General features: G+C 37.3%; 1 protein-coding gene across 1 annotated transcript in view; it reads right to left on the reverse strand.

Annotated features, from left to right (window-relative positions):
• Positions 1 to 14446, reverse strand: part of LOC108136210 (neurogenic locus Notch protein) — a 42218-nt gene that overhangs the window by 12273 nt on the left and 15499 nt on the right. The window contains 3 exon segments of the mRNA XM_017257218.2: positions 3148 to 3278; positions 6194 to 6398; positions 6467 to 6729. Of these exon segments, the coding sequence (XP_017112707.2) occupies positions 3148 to 3278; positions 6194 to 6398; positions 6467 to 6729 (599 nt within the window).

Consider the following 14446-nt stretch of genomic DNA (forward strand, 5'->3'; position numbering starts at 1 on the left):
ATGTGTTGGAGGAATTAAATCGCATTTTATGTGCATTGGTATTTTTTTTTATTTTTTCTCTCGCTCTCGCCCACGAGATTTGTTTTTTTAAATGGATTTTCTTGCTTGGTCGGTTTTTTTTCCCCATTTTTTCAAGCCACAAAAGAAGGGCCACAAATACACAAACACAAGAAATATGCATGCGTGTGCGTCATTTATTATTATTTTTATTATTTGCAACTGCAACTTGTTGCTGGAAAAGTGCAAACAAAAAAGGAAAGGAAAAGGGCAAGGAAGAAATAATAAGGTAAAAAAAAGATAAACCAAAAAAGGAAGAAAAAATTGTGACGAAAGTGACATTTTAAGAGTACCACACAACATTCACCATTTTTTTACATATATAAATAAACCAAGCAGAAAGAGATAGAGCATAACATAACAACCACATCTGTTTCATATATGTTGCGCTTTTTTTTTTCAAGTCACCCAGTCACTTAGTGACCGCACTTTGAACTCTAATCCTTAAGCACTTTTCCATAAAAGAATCCGTAAATATTTTGTACCTTAACGAAAAGGAACCCTTACTTCCGCTTACTATTAATATACATATCTTTTACTACCTTTAAATGTTTGGATATCTTGATTACTATATATGTATATATATTTTAATTCTTAAATTCAAATAAAATGTTCAAACTTTTTTTCTTAATTTTAGTGGCGTTTATACTACTATACTATAAACTATAAATTAAAATACATATGTCTGATAATACTTTAAATGTTATATCTGTGTTTAAGACATCCGTAAAAAAAAAATTATTTTCCGGAATGTATTTCTTCTTTGCTAATAGACCCTAAGATACCCGTTTTCATTTTATGTCTCCTTTTTCTTCATCAGCTTTTTAACCTTCTGTCGCCAATTGTCGCCCATTCAGTGTTTTTCTTATTGTAATTTTGTATTCATCATGTAAATTGCTCGCATTGCATTTAGGCACACATGTGTGAGTGTGTTTTGTGTGCAATTTTCAATTAATTCATTTCAATTGATGCGAATTGCACACGACAATTTACTAGCTGCACAAACTGCAGCGAGGGGAGTTAAAACAATTTGATAAGCTCTGTGTGTCTGGCCTTTTAATTGCGCCCAATCAAAAATTCTAATGAGGCAAACGCAAATGAAAAGTTCGAAATAGATCAGATCAGCTAAAGATCGTGTGAAATAGGGATCAAAACAGCAGGAATTGGACAATATTTATTGCACTGGGAAATTTGTATTTGCGGAAAACGCAAACTTTTTAAATTGATTCGGTGGGAAAAACTTGTGTAGTTAATAAATAAATCAAAAAAAGTCAAATTCGGCAACAGTGTTCCTTTCTAAAATAATTCCAAGTGTTAAACCACCTTAACTTGGATTGTGTAGAAGTTTAAGTAACATCAAGTGCTTGTAAAGATCGTGTGAAAGTGTGACCAAGGCTGGAATTTGTAATATTTATTGCAATGGGAAATGTTATAACGCCTTTTTCGCACTCCGTTGTTGTTGTTTGTTAAGCTTAAGTTGTTGTTAACCAATGTTGAGCAATTCCAACCGAATTACAAAAGCCAGCGAACAACCACAACCAAACAACGAACAACAACAACGAAACCGACACGACACGAATCGCCCTGTGGACATCACGTTGCAATAAGAGTGCAGAAAAAAAACATAATGGGAGGGGTAAAAGGGGGAGGGGCAAGTCGGAGTTGCACTCATTATGCAAAATAAAGAAAGAAGTAAAAAAAAAAAAAAACTAAACAAAACAACGGGCGGCAACTCACTTAAGTTGTTGGCTGGGAAAACAAGTTGAGGGCACCAAAAAATAACAAGGAAAACCACCGTCAAAATTAATTATAAATAAGCAAGAAGGGAAAAGTAAGGCAGAAATAAATACAAATATTTTGAAATAATTTAGACAAAATGCGATAGGTTAAATTAGTGCAAAGAAGGATTCTGATTAAACCTATTTATAAAATCTGTCTTACAAAAAAGGCTAAACTAATTAAATTTAAGCCATAAGTGTAAACTACAGAAGCTAGTGAATAAATCACTGCAAAATTTCCGGGTGCTATCGTACCCCCTCTTCCCGATTCTTCTTTATTTATCTGATACCCCCACCACTCGTATCTTCCGTCCAAAAACTTTTACCAATGATCTGCGGGGTGGCATGGATGCTTAAGCACAGTTACGCCCTAAGGAGGTCATGCAACACAATCGGAAGAAACCAAGGAAGCCGAAGAGACCGCCAGAAGAAACAGAAGAAAGACGCGCTGATGGGGCCACGATCTTTAAATTTGTAATGCGCCCGGAATGGTGGAATGGAATGAACTGCACTGGGAACGGGCTGAAATGTAAAAGTTGCAGTCAAAAAACTGATGAATGATGCTGGGCTGGTCAAAAAAGAAAAAAAATATATATATACGAAAAAAAGAGGAGGCAAAGGGGTTTTTAGCTGACAAACGAGTTTGCCCCTTGTGGCAGCTACTTCAGATACTTCAGCGTGGGCGACTATTTTTTTTTTTTCCTCCATTTGGCTCGTGGCCAGTCATGAGTCATGACCAACCATCATCGATAACTGGTTATCGATAGGCGGAGAGAAGCGTTCTCATCGGAAAGCGTCGCGAAATTTCCCCTGATTGCTGAGAACTTGAAGCCTCGGGTTGGAATTGGTTGCTTCCATAGGAAATTAACCTCCAATAACAGATCTCCAAGTGGTAGTAAGCAATTGAAATTTGATACTTTAGGGCTTACACTGATAATAGTGACTTTAAAATAATCTCAAAGAGTGTATTTACTTAAAATGCTAAAGTAACTTATAGTAACTTGGTTCGGAGTTAAGATCAAGATATAAAATGTGGTATTTGGATGGTCTGCTTAAAATACCTAGGTTTTAATTCGATTTGATTGTAATGACTCTTATATTTAAGATGTTATATTAGAAAACCTTATCGTAACAAGCTTTGTATGATGGTTCGACTATTATTTTTGGTACTAAATATATCAGTGGCAAATGCTTTCAGGAGCATTTAAATTGGATCAGATGTCATTAACAATTACCTTGGGTAACTTGGTTTCTCACGAAGCATTTGATATTAAACTTAATTGTATATTAACATTTGTAGTTATCAACTTACCTTTGGGGCACTTGCAGTCGTAGGACAGACCGTTCGACCGGCAAACTCCACCATTCTGGCAGGGCGATGGTGAGCAGGGCTTGTACTTGGTGTCGCAATCCTTTCCCGTGTAGCCCGTGGGACACATGCATCTAGAACAGAAGCGAGAACAGCAATTAAACGCGGTTTTAATAGCAATTAAATTCGGGCTGGCCGACTGGTAAGCCACCAGGGAAACCATAAAATCTGTCCCTTGCCTGAACTTCCGTTTTGGTTGCAATTCGAATTCGGAATCGGATTCGGATCTGGATTTGTATCTCAATCCAAAGGGGCTTAATTCGAGCGAGTGTGTGTGTGTGAGTGTGTGTTTGGTGGACTGGCTGGCTTTGCCACAATTGCTTAGAGGAGTTTCGACCGGTTTTTCGTTTACCACAAAATAAAAAAATAAAAAAACAAAACAAAGATATATAATAAAAAAAAAAAACTCCAGTGGAGTATCTCTCTCTGGGACTCTCTTTTATGGCCCGGGTTTTTGTTCACTTTGATTTTGTACTGCCGCGCGCTTCTTCTTTCATTCTTATACCATTTTTTTCTTGTTTTTGTTTAATGTGATTTAAACTTAATTTGCTTGTGACTTGTAAACCGAACCAAGTGCACTGGGATTCTTGAGAAATGTTTTTCAGCCATTAAAACGGGTTTGGTTTTTGTGTTTTTTTTTTTTTTTTTTTTTGGCCGCGTCGGGAGCACCTTAAAAGGCCAACGGACAAGACCACGCCCCTTCCAGCGCTAATTAAGACCATTAAAGAGCATTTAATTAAATTAAACAATTAAAAGGCACCAACCGAGAAGCAGCAGCAGCTCTTTAAATAGTCAGCATGGCCAAAACAGAACTCATTGGGGATCCCAATTCTTCGTAGAGACCCCGCAATTTTCCCCCCAATCCCCATCTCCAATCCACATCGCCATACGCATATACGCATTTCCCCAAAGGTTTTCGAGTAAATTACATTGAATTGAAAATTGCCGGTGTCTAACAAAGAAAACAAAGCAGAGAAACATTTCGAAAAAAAATTGATTTTTGATTGACATGTGAAATCCAGCAGGCCAATAGCCCAAGGGCCTCTCTGTTTTTTTTTTATCTCTCAAAACGAAGATTGGATTTTGGGTTTTGGGTTCGTTGAGTTATGGGTTCTTTTTATTTATGGGTGTGGGGCTCCTAATGAGCAAGTGAAATCTGGGCAGATTTCAATTATTTTTTTACAAATGGTAAATTTCTTTTCTTTCATACAAAAAAAATATCTCTAAAATATTTTATCCTATTTATCAAATTATAATCAGCTAGCTGATTGGCGTTTTCTTGGAATTACCATGGTAATCTTATGGAGACATAGAAATAATACCCACTATCCACACTGCACTAGAAAAAAAAAAAATGCAGTTCACCTTTGACCGACTCCCATGGAATATTATTCATCCATTAAGCCACTCAATATTCAATGGGCCCATTCCAATTGCCATGAATAAGGAATCACGAATACCGAATACCGAATACCTATTCAGTTAATTATTCGTTTGTGTTCGACAGTTTGTTTCCATTAATAAATTCCCACCAACTGACAGTTGACAAATAAAATCGCTGTCTTTGCCAAAATAAAACGAAACAGAAAACCTAAAACCCCATAAACTAAAGCATGACTAAGCTTTCGGCCGCAGGTTTTAGCATAGAAACATCATAAAATCCACAAATCGAATATGAAATTTATGCAAATTGCCCTGCCAGCAATTCAACGGTGGCAGAAGATCATTTGGGCCCCCCATTCACTTCCCGATCGCAACGATTTATCATATAATATGTTTGTGACACACAGACACACACACAAAAGGACCAAAATTAATTGCAATTTATGGGGTTTTAGTTTTCTAAGTGCATTTATTCCTATTAAGTTAATTTGTATTATTTGTAACTTTAAGACGAATTTATTTCAAGTGTATGCTAATTGCTTTGAAAACATGCGCAGTCAAACTAAACTAAAACAAACAGCAAACACATGTTCACATCGCACTTTTTGGCTCAAATGGTTTTTAGTAAAGATATATATATAACTGCCCACACACCCTCTTCACCGCTCCCTTTGGATAATTTGTGTGTTTCAAATTAAAAATGCAAATGATTCCGAACTGACACAAAAAAAACCAAAAGCCAAACGTAAACGTAAACGAAATAATTTAATTTACGTGGCTGAACCAGTTCCCCTTAAACAAAAAAACCTAAAAAGAGTAAAAACTTGTGTTTTCTAGACAAAAGATCGCCGGAAATTTGAGATCTTTTGTCCGACGACGACTCATTTTCTATAGGTCGATCGCTTTTTGTGTGTTTTAATTAGAGTGGAAATGTTGTTGGACCAATTGGCAATTTGTTGTTGGCCTAAACGAAAATCAATAAGCTATGCAAATCGCTTCGAAATAAAATGCGATTTTATAAGTTATTACTCTTAAATTGCCATTAATTAAAGGAAGCCACCAGCAAGCGAGCGGCCAAAAGCTTCAGATAAATATGCTAATCGTTTCGCAACGATGATTTGTTATCGATTTTGGGGGATTTGAGGTTGTTTTTGGAGCGCCCACAAAAACAAAATATAAAGAAAAGGGTGCAGAATCAGACGTGTTTGATCTTTTGTCGAACAGAGAAAACAATTTGCACTTGTCAGCGGGAAGTTGAGTTATCACATCCGTTGACAATTCGATTTATTGAAAATCGGCTTTTCGATTGATATTCAAACGGATTGGGATTTCGATGTTCATCGATTTGTTTTGTTTCTCTTTAAGTTATTGTCTGAAGAGCTATGTTTTTCAATGCGTAATCGATGCGTTTAACAAAAACTTTACAGTGCTTAATGCGATTTCCATATATTTATTGGTGTTTTTTTTAGATTTTTGATAAAATTAGCCATCAGAAGTTTTTTTCTTCCTTGTTAATGATGTTTAATAAGAAGTTGTTTCTTTATCATTAAAAATCTAATCGTTTGGGTTATCCTGTAGTTATATATATATATATATATTCACTTACTGGTACGATCCGTGGGTGTTGACGCAGGTGCCGCCGTACTTGCAGGGATTCGACTGGCACTCCTCGATGTCCTCGGAGCAGGTGTGACCCGTGAATCCTGGCGGGCAGGAGCAGGTGAAGCTGCCACTTCCGGCCAAGGCGGTACAGGTAGCTCCATTGCGGCAGGGCGAACTGGCGCACAGATTCTTCGTCTCGCAGCGGGCACCTGTATTGAATTGAGTTAGATATAGTCCTTGATCCTGGTCTATGATCCTAAGGGTATAGAAAGCTCACCTGTATAGCCGTTGGCACACGCACACGTGTACTCCTGCAGGGTCTTCAGTTGGCAAGTGCCTCCGTTGAGGCACGTCACATGGTCACAGGCATTCGGCACCGCTATTTCGCACAGGGACTCGTCGAAGCCCAAAGGACATTGGCACGAGATGCCCAGGCGGCCGTTGCGAAAGGTCACCTGACAGGTGCCGCCATTCTGGCAACGCATCGAGTTGCACGGATTGCGGTGTTCACAGTAGTCGCCGACATAGTGCGAGTCGCAACTGCAAAATAAGACATACAGATGGATACGGATTAGCGGGTTTGCCATTTAAATGGGCTGCAGGTGGCGATTTGAATGGGAGCAATGAGACACAGATCTAAGCACTGGGAGAAAAAGCACATACTCCAAATGAACGGATTTGTTCAAGTGGCGCCTGGCCTCACATTTTTCCCCCAGTGCTTTCACACACATATCGTTCGGATGGCTGGTGCAGTTTATCGACTTGTCGGCTTAGTTGACCAAAGTCAGGAGCCCGATCTGCGCCGCCTGATAAATCCCAGCTCCAACGACTCCGAAGTGTTAAAGCTGACAAAGTAGCCCCATTTCCGCCCCAACTCTGCTCCTTGCACCACTTTCACATGGCTGAATTGGGATTGGATTTGGACAAGTTGGAGATCCAGATGAACGAAAGATAGGATATCGCATCAAAGGTGATTTCTTTAGCTTATAACATACGAAGTCATTAATTAAAATATCTATAGCACTTCAAGAAATGCCTGCTATTCTTATCTATTTTGTTTATAAACTTCTTTTCTCTTTCTAGCAAGCTCCCATAGTTTTTCACGACATTTAATAAATCCGGGGCCAAAGAAAAGTCCCTCCAATAAGTTTCCCATAAACAATGTTTTAAAAAAATACTACAAATTGGTTGGGTAATGACAATGATGGAACAATATCTGGTCTTCACATTGGCGACTCTCTTTTGCCGATTCTCCACTCCCAACTTGATTTTAGTGTTGTTGTTCTTCAACGACATTAAGGCCTTGTTGTTGTTACTTTTCCCTTGAGAAAACAATTTTTATGTACGGTAATTTGTGCGCGATCTTGATTGCATATTAAATTTTTTGCCGCTGCTGCGCTGTTGCTGCTGTTGCTGCTGTTGCTGCTGCCGCTTCTTCATCGGCGCTGCAATGAGAAAATTACACGCATTGCTGATGCAGTGGCAACAGCAACATCAAGCAGCACGGCAGCAACATACCGAACCGAACAACCAGCAACAAGCAATGAATAATCATTAAGGCGGCTGCTGACCAACCTGAAAAGCGATGGAGAGACGATGGGATGTTTGCTGGTCCAGCCAGCAAAGCAAAATCAGCAGCAGTAGCAGCAGTAGCAGCAGTGGCAGCAGCCGAGGAAAAACTGCTTTTCTTTTTTCTTTTTTTTTTCTCCTTTTTTTTTCCTTTTTTGTTTGTCGATGCCTGCTTACTTCCCGTTACAAGTGTGTGAAAATGCTTTAGATTTAGCATTAATTTGTAGCAATCCCCTATAGAGAGGCCCTGCCTAACCTCAAAGTCTGTCGATCGTAATCGAAGACAGCTTGCAAATTTTTAAAAGAGAATTTAGAGAGTTTGCCAGCAAAAACAAGGCGAAGAGTATTGGTACACTTAAAACAATGATGAAAAGGGTTTTCTATACGCAAAATTAGTAATTTAATCATGAGGAAATTTTAATAATTATTTGATAAAGAAATCGATAAATTTTTTGTCGCGATAAGTTTATCGATAATACAACCATGTTATTATTTGTCCTAATAAGTATGAATATAAGTCTGTATTAAACATTTTTTATAAGAACAGTTGTAAATTAAAATCCATTCCTTTGCTTTGAAAACGGTATTATTATTTATAGAATTTTCGATAAACCGATATCATGTTGATAAATGAAAATTAAGCTTTCTTCGGCATTAATCTGGCAGAGAATTCGATAGGTATTTAGCTGATATTAGCCCACTGATAAGACCTTTCCAAAAAGGAGAAATAAGCTCCAGCAAAATCTTGGATGAGAAGGCAAAGAAGTAGCGAAGGGGAAGCCCCATTCAAATGAGGTGTCAGGCTTTTTGCTGCCCGAAAGAGAGGGGAAAATTGTTGGATGGAAAAATTAATGTAATATAAATTATAGCCAAGCCGAGTTTTTCAGTTCGAGTTCGAAGTTGCTCGTAACTTGTTTCGCGGAGAAATAGAGAGAGGGAGAGAGGGAGAGGGAGAGACCGGGTCAGAAAGAGAGGGCTGGCAGAAAACGTGACTCGCATTGGCAAATAAACCAAGGCAGCAACTACTGGGTGTGTTAGTGTGTGTTTCTGGCTGCCTTTATCTCCTTCTACCCATTATACCCCCCTTATGCCCCCCTTGATCTGCTTCCAAGCCTCCTTTATAAAGTTGGCCAAAAAGGGAATGAGTCACCTTTGTCACGTGAAGGAAACGGAATGGTAAATGGGCATGGAATATATCTTATAAATGCCTAAAACCATTTATTTTTGTTCAAATTAACTATATGTGAGTTATAAAAGCTCTATGCCATAAATTAAATATTATATCATTGCACATACAAATGCTTTTAACAAACTATAGTTAGGTGCTTTATCGATAGATAGATAAAAGCTTATAAATATAAAATTTTAAACTTAATTAAATATAAATATTTAAATTGTCCACAATGCCTAAACCTAATTTAGCCATTATTTTATTTTGAATTTAATAAACCCAAATCAGTCGTGAGAAAAGCCAACGCTAATCTATCTCAGATCGGATCAGATCATTGTATCTGTATCTGCATCTCAGCATTTGTATCTGCATCCGTATCTCCGCTTCCAACTCAATTTGCGGTCGGCGATCGGTACAGAAATTGTTCACAATCATAACTGCACTGAAGTGAATATGAAATATACATAGATATATTTTATATATGTATATTCGCTTCTCACGATCGTTCGCTTGAATGGGTAACCACAGCAGCTCGTATCGAATGGATTATGAATTTCTGGGCTAGATGAGGGGCGGCGGTATGGCCATAGACTCATGGCTCATAAGCAAATGATTTAATGTCATCGCCCGATGATCATTCATCTTTTCCTTTTTTTTCGACCACTCCGCTTTACTATATCTATATATGGCTTCCAGAGATCGAAAGACAACTCCTCTCGACTTTACGTCTGGTCTGCCTTTCGAGTCTCTAATTTCCCTAGTTGCAATTCACACGCCTTGTGCACTGCTCAAAAGTAATTCTATTATTAATAAATTAAGTACTTTTTAAATCCTACAAAAAATATTTCAAAAATTTAAAATTAAGTGAAATCTATTTATTCTTTTAAAACATAACAAAACATCTTTTTGGTTTATGCTCTTTGACCATAACAAACATAAAACAATGTATCTACACAAATAAATTTGATTAAAATGTAACTGTTAAGCATAAATATTTTTCAAATACATATGCAGCTTTCTGTTGATCTCAGCACAATATCGCGGACTCGATTGAGGGGTAAGTGGGGGGCTTTGGCCTGACAACAAATAAACTGCTTATCGCCGCACAAACATTCCCCAGACACTTTTTCACAGATCGCAGTCACTTTTTGAGTGATCCCATTTGCTTAATTAGCTGATAGGACACCAATAAGTTGGACTTGAACAATTTGTCCGATTCAAAGGAATTATGAAAGACTTACTTTGTAGGGGCTCTTATTAAATCTTGCTTTATCACTACTCGTTTAAGCTTTGATCCCATTAAATCTATTTTGCTAATCTTTCATTGATATGGGAAACCCCCGATTTGTTTTGGCGCGTTTTTAATGGTTTCTAAACTCTGACTTCAGAAATATCAGCATTGACAATGCAGGCAGGCATTTGATCTTTTGACATACAAATAATCTTTGAATTTGACTAATATTTGATTCTAGGAATTCATGATCATATAATTTATACAAGTAGATTTTAAAATTTACTTCTTAATGAAGCTCTTTCTGAGTTTTTCCTTAAAAAATAAAACATTAACTGCGCGGTAAACAAAACTTCAGCCAAAAACGAGAAGCGAAAAGAACAATGAGGAGAGAAGGGAATATTCAGGGTACCGAGCACACTTCTCGCATTACATGCACTCAGTTTTTCAGTTTTTCAGAGTTTCCCGTTTTCGGCTTTTGCTGAGCCGTGTTTTTCACGTGAAAATGTGTGTTCGTTTTCCATGCGCAGGTGCAACACGCCCAAAGTATAAACACACATATCTAACACATATAGGTATGTGTGCGCACATGTATATATTCCTCGCCCGATTCTCCCTATCCCTGGGCCTTTATCTATCGCTTCCTTTCACCCAGACATTTGCTGGTATTTGGTATTTGCTTAGCTGTTCGAGAACAATGGGAAAAGAAGGGAGGACAGAGTGGAAAAACGAACTGCACTAAACTGAACTGAACTGAGCTCAAATGAAATGAAATGCGTGACCCCCGTGCTCACTAACAAATTTTACACCCAACAAATTTCCTTTCCGTTCTGTTTCCATCCATATATACCACATACCAAATCTATCTATCTATCTATCCATCCATCCATCCATCCATCCATTTCCAGCTGTTGTTTGTGAAGAGATTTAAGGTCTTCTTCGGTTTGGTTTGCTTTTTGTTTGATTTCCCATTGTCCGTTGAGCAGGTAACAAAAAGTTGAAAAAAGAAATGCATTTTCTGACACTGGTCCGTCAAATGATTTCCACAGGTTCCAGTTTCCAGGTAACGAAAAATACCTGACCATATCCCATTGCGCAACGTGGAGATATCATTCCCGAAAATTTCTGTTATACAGAACTCCCATTTTGTGAGCTTTTATTGGTTTAATAAAGCGGAAAAACATCTTGTAGATATGAACCATAAAAAACGGTTTTATGATGGGCTGTTTCACTTTGTCAAACTTGTTTGTTTTATGCAAATGTTAATCAATCTAAACTATCGCCAATAAAAACTATCTTTATGTTGTCAATTTGAAAATTTTAAATTTAACTGTTTATGATGATAACATAAAACCACCAATGGAGCATTATCATAAAAGCGACCATCTGAACTCATTGAAACTTGGGTTTAGTCATCAAATTTTTGGTATGTGGTATACCTTTGACCAAACCTCTTATAATAAACAAAATGCTTTGAGATATTTTAAAAAGGGTTCCCAGAAAATTACTATGTTACTTTCTCATTGAAAATCAAACTAGGGAATTTCTGAATGTTACCAATAATGAATTTAAATGTGTACTTATTATCCATAAAATAAGCAATGTAAACCCGCTAATGTTGAGGTATGATTTTCCTATATTTTAATACATTAAAAGCCCTTTCAATATATAAAAAGGTACTCCCACAAGTTAAAAACTTCGATATGCGATTGCCAGACTTGTGGATGTGTGTTGAAATGATTTGTCGCCGGTAGTAGAAGAAAAACCCAAAAAGGTATTTTCATATATGCATAATTAAGAGATGCAAGCCTGGGAAAATCTTTCATTTGAGTTATGAGAGAAGACAAAGCTCAGATTTATGTAATGCATCATTCCACATTCGAATAATTAACATTTTGCCTTCTACGCTTCATCTTCTCTTCACCATCGAACCGAACTGAACTGAACTGAACCATCCATCCAACCATTCAACCATCCAACCATCATCAACAAACAACAACAACACCGTCTTCGAGTTGGTCTACCATCTTCAGTGTTTCGTGAGAATGCGCAACTTAATTGAGTTTCAATAAAACGTTTTAATTTGACCAAAGAGAGAGAGGCAAAGAGACGACCTGGCTAAAGGAATTTTGTACGCCAACGCCTCGACTGCACAACTAAAAAAAAAAAAAAACTGCAAGACAAAAAACAAAAAAGCTCAAAAAAAGTAAATAAAAAATACGATAAAAACAGAGCACATAAACATACAAGAAAAAAAAAGGGAGCAAAAGGGCCTCTTGAAGAATGTAAAATGCAAGCGGAATGCACAATAAATATTCGCTACGCTTTTCGGGTAGCCAAGATCTCATGGGATGGGCCCATGGTACTACTACTCCGCGCAATTCTCCTCATCTCGAAGACCCTTGTTTCGTTTCTTCGGAGCTTGTGTAACACAGAAAAGCAATCAGAGCAGGTTGCAAACAAGTTTTTTTTTTTTTTTTAACATCCGAAGGATGTACACATATATATAGATATATAAAGAAAGAGATTTATATATATATATATATAATAAAAATGGCGGCTGCAAGTTAAATGTGTCATCCCAGCACAGATGAAAAGTTGGCTTTTCCATTGTCATTTCCAGACCATATAGACCATAGAACATAGAGCATCGAGCCCCATGGCCAATGTGCTTAATGATCAGTTAATTAAAGTAATTGCAGCCTGGAAATGCTTTTCCCCCTTTTTTCACTTTTCGAGAAGAAAAGAAAAGGCGAGACAAGAAAAGAAATGAAAAGAACAAAACCAAGAACAAGAACGAAAGAGGCAAAAGAAAAGGTAGAAGAAAGCAGAGAACATTTTCAAGTGCAAAGCGTGTGAGCCAAGAGTTCAAATAAAAACGTAAATTATTCCTCGCTGTGTGTGAGCATTTAGAAACACGCACACACACACAGGTGATGTCTTGAAAACAAAAGACTTAGGCAACGAACTTTTCTCACTCGACGGTTAATTCACTTTCTGAAGATCAAATACGTCTAAGAATAATGCTTTATTTCGATTTAATTTGATTTAAGTTATCAGCAAATTTAAAGATGATTTGGTTGGACAAATTTAAATCGATTTTACAAGGTTTTTACAGTTTTTACACCTTTCTTTTTTACGTTTACCCAGATGTTATGAAAAATAACATTTTTCTATATTATAAATAAAATAAATAAATAATTTTATAATTGATTAAAGTTCCTTGGTCAATTCTGATTCCTTGAAAATAAAGACCCATTTATGTTTTTTTCTAAATCAAATTTTTTTATTGGTTAAGTTTTAAAAATCTTTCTCTATTCAATGTTATTAATAATATATTTTAAAATGTTTAGCTAGATAGATCGCATTTGCTCATTAAATCTAGTGCCACAATCAATTCAACCTGATCTTGTTTGTATTCTAAAATAGTACAACAGTTTCAATGGTTGATCAGTTTGCCTTTTCTGATCGCCGAGATCTTGGCGTTCGTTGTAAACAGAGTTTTCTAGGGGGAACCCCCTGCCGCAATCTCTCTATAAAGAGACTACACATGTCAACCGATCCTTTGGCCCGCTCTTTCTTCAACTATCTTTGGGCAATTACATAAAAGCGCTTGGCTCTTAGCCTAATACTGCGATGCCGATGCCAGTTTGGCTTTGGTTTTGGTTTGTTTTTTCATTCGTTGTTTGTGTTTCGTTTATATATTTTTGTGCAGACTCTTGGCTCTCGGGATCCGTGGGTTATTTTATTTTGCTTTTTTTTCTGCTTTTAGCTTTTAGCTCTTTCCTCGGTTGCCTTGCCTTGGTTTTGCTGCGATGATCATCAAAGGCACGATCAAGCCAATGGCCATGTGTATATGTGTGCGCTGGCCTCTCTTTCTTTAAGCCATTTTTTTTTATTTCGGATTTGGCGATAAGATCGCTTTGAACTTTTGTCTTGAGCTTGAGCTATTAGAGCTGATTTTTTGTTTCGGCCTTATGGCCAACTGATCCTCGGATCGTTTTCGGTTGATCCATGCTGATCCATTTACCACATTGTCTTGATTTGGAATTGCTCTGGTTGTTTTCTGTCTGCTTTTCTCAGTGGCGGCCAAAAAGCTTGGCTTTTACGATCGCTTTTCCGCTTGCCAGCTTGTTTGTTTAATTGACTTGATTGCCAACAGAGCAACAGAGTTTGGTTTTCATTTTTTGACTGGACCACAACTATTTTTTCTTTTCGCATTGCTCCTCATGTCAAATGTCATGTAGTCTGGCTCAATTTTGTCTCTGCCATCTCAGAACAATGAG

The sequence above is a fragment of the Drosophila elegans genome, unplaced genomic scaffold (assembly GCF_018152505.1).
Source record: "Drosophila elegans isolate 14027-0461.03 unplaced genomic scaffold, ASM1815250v1 contig_149, whole genome shotgun sequence".
Classification (NCBI taxonomy): domain Eukaryota; kingdom Metazoa; phylum Arthropoda; class Insecta; order Diptera; family Drosophilidae; genus Drosophila; species Drosophila elegans.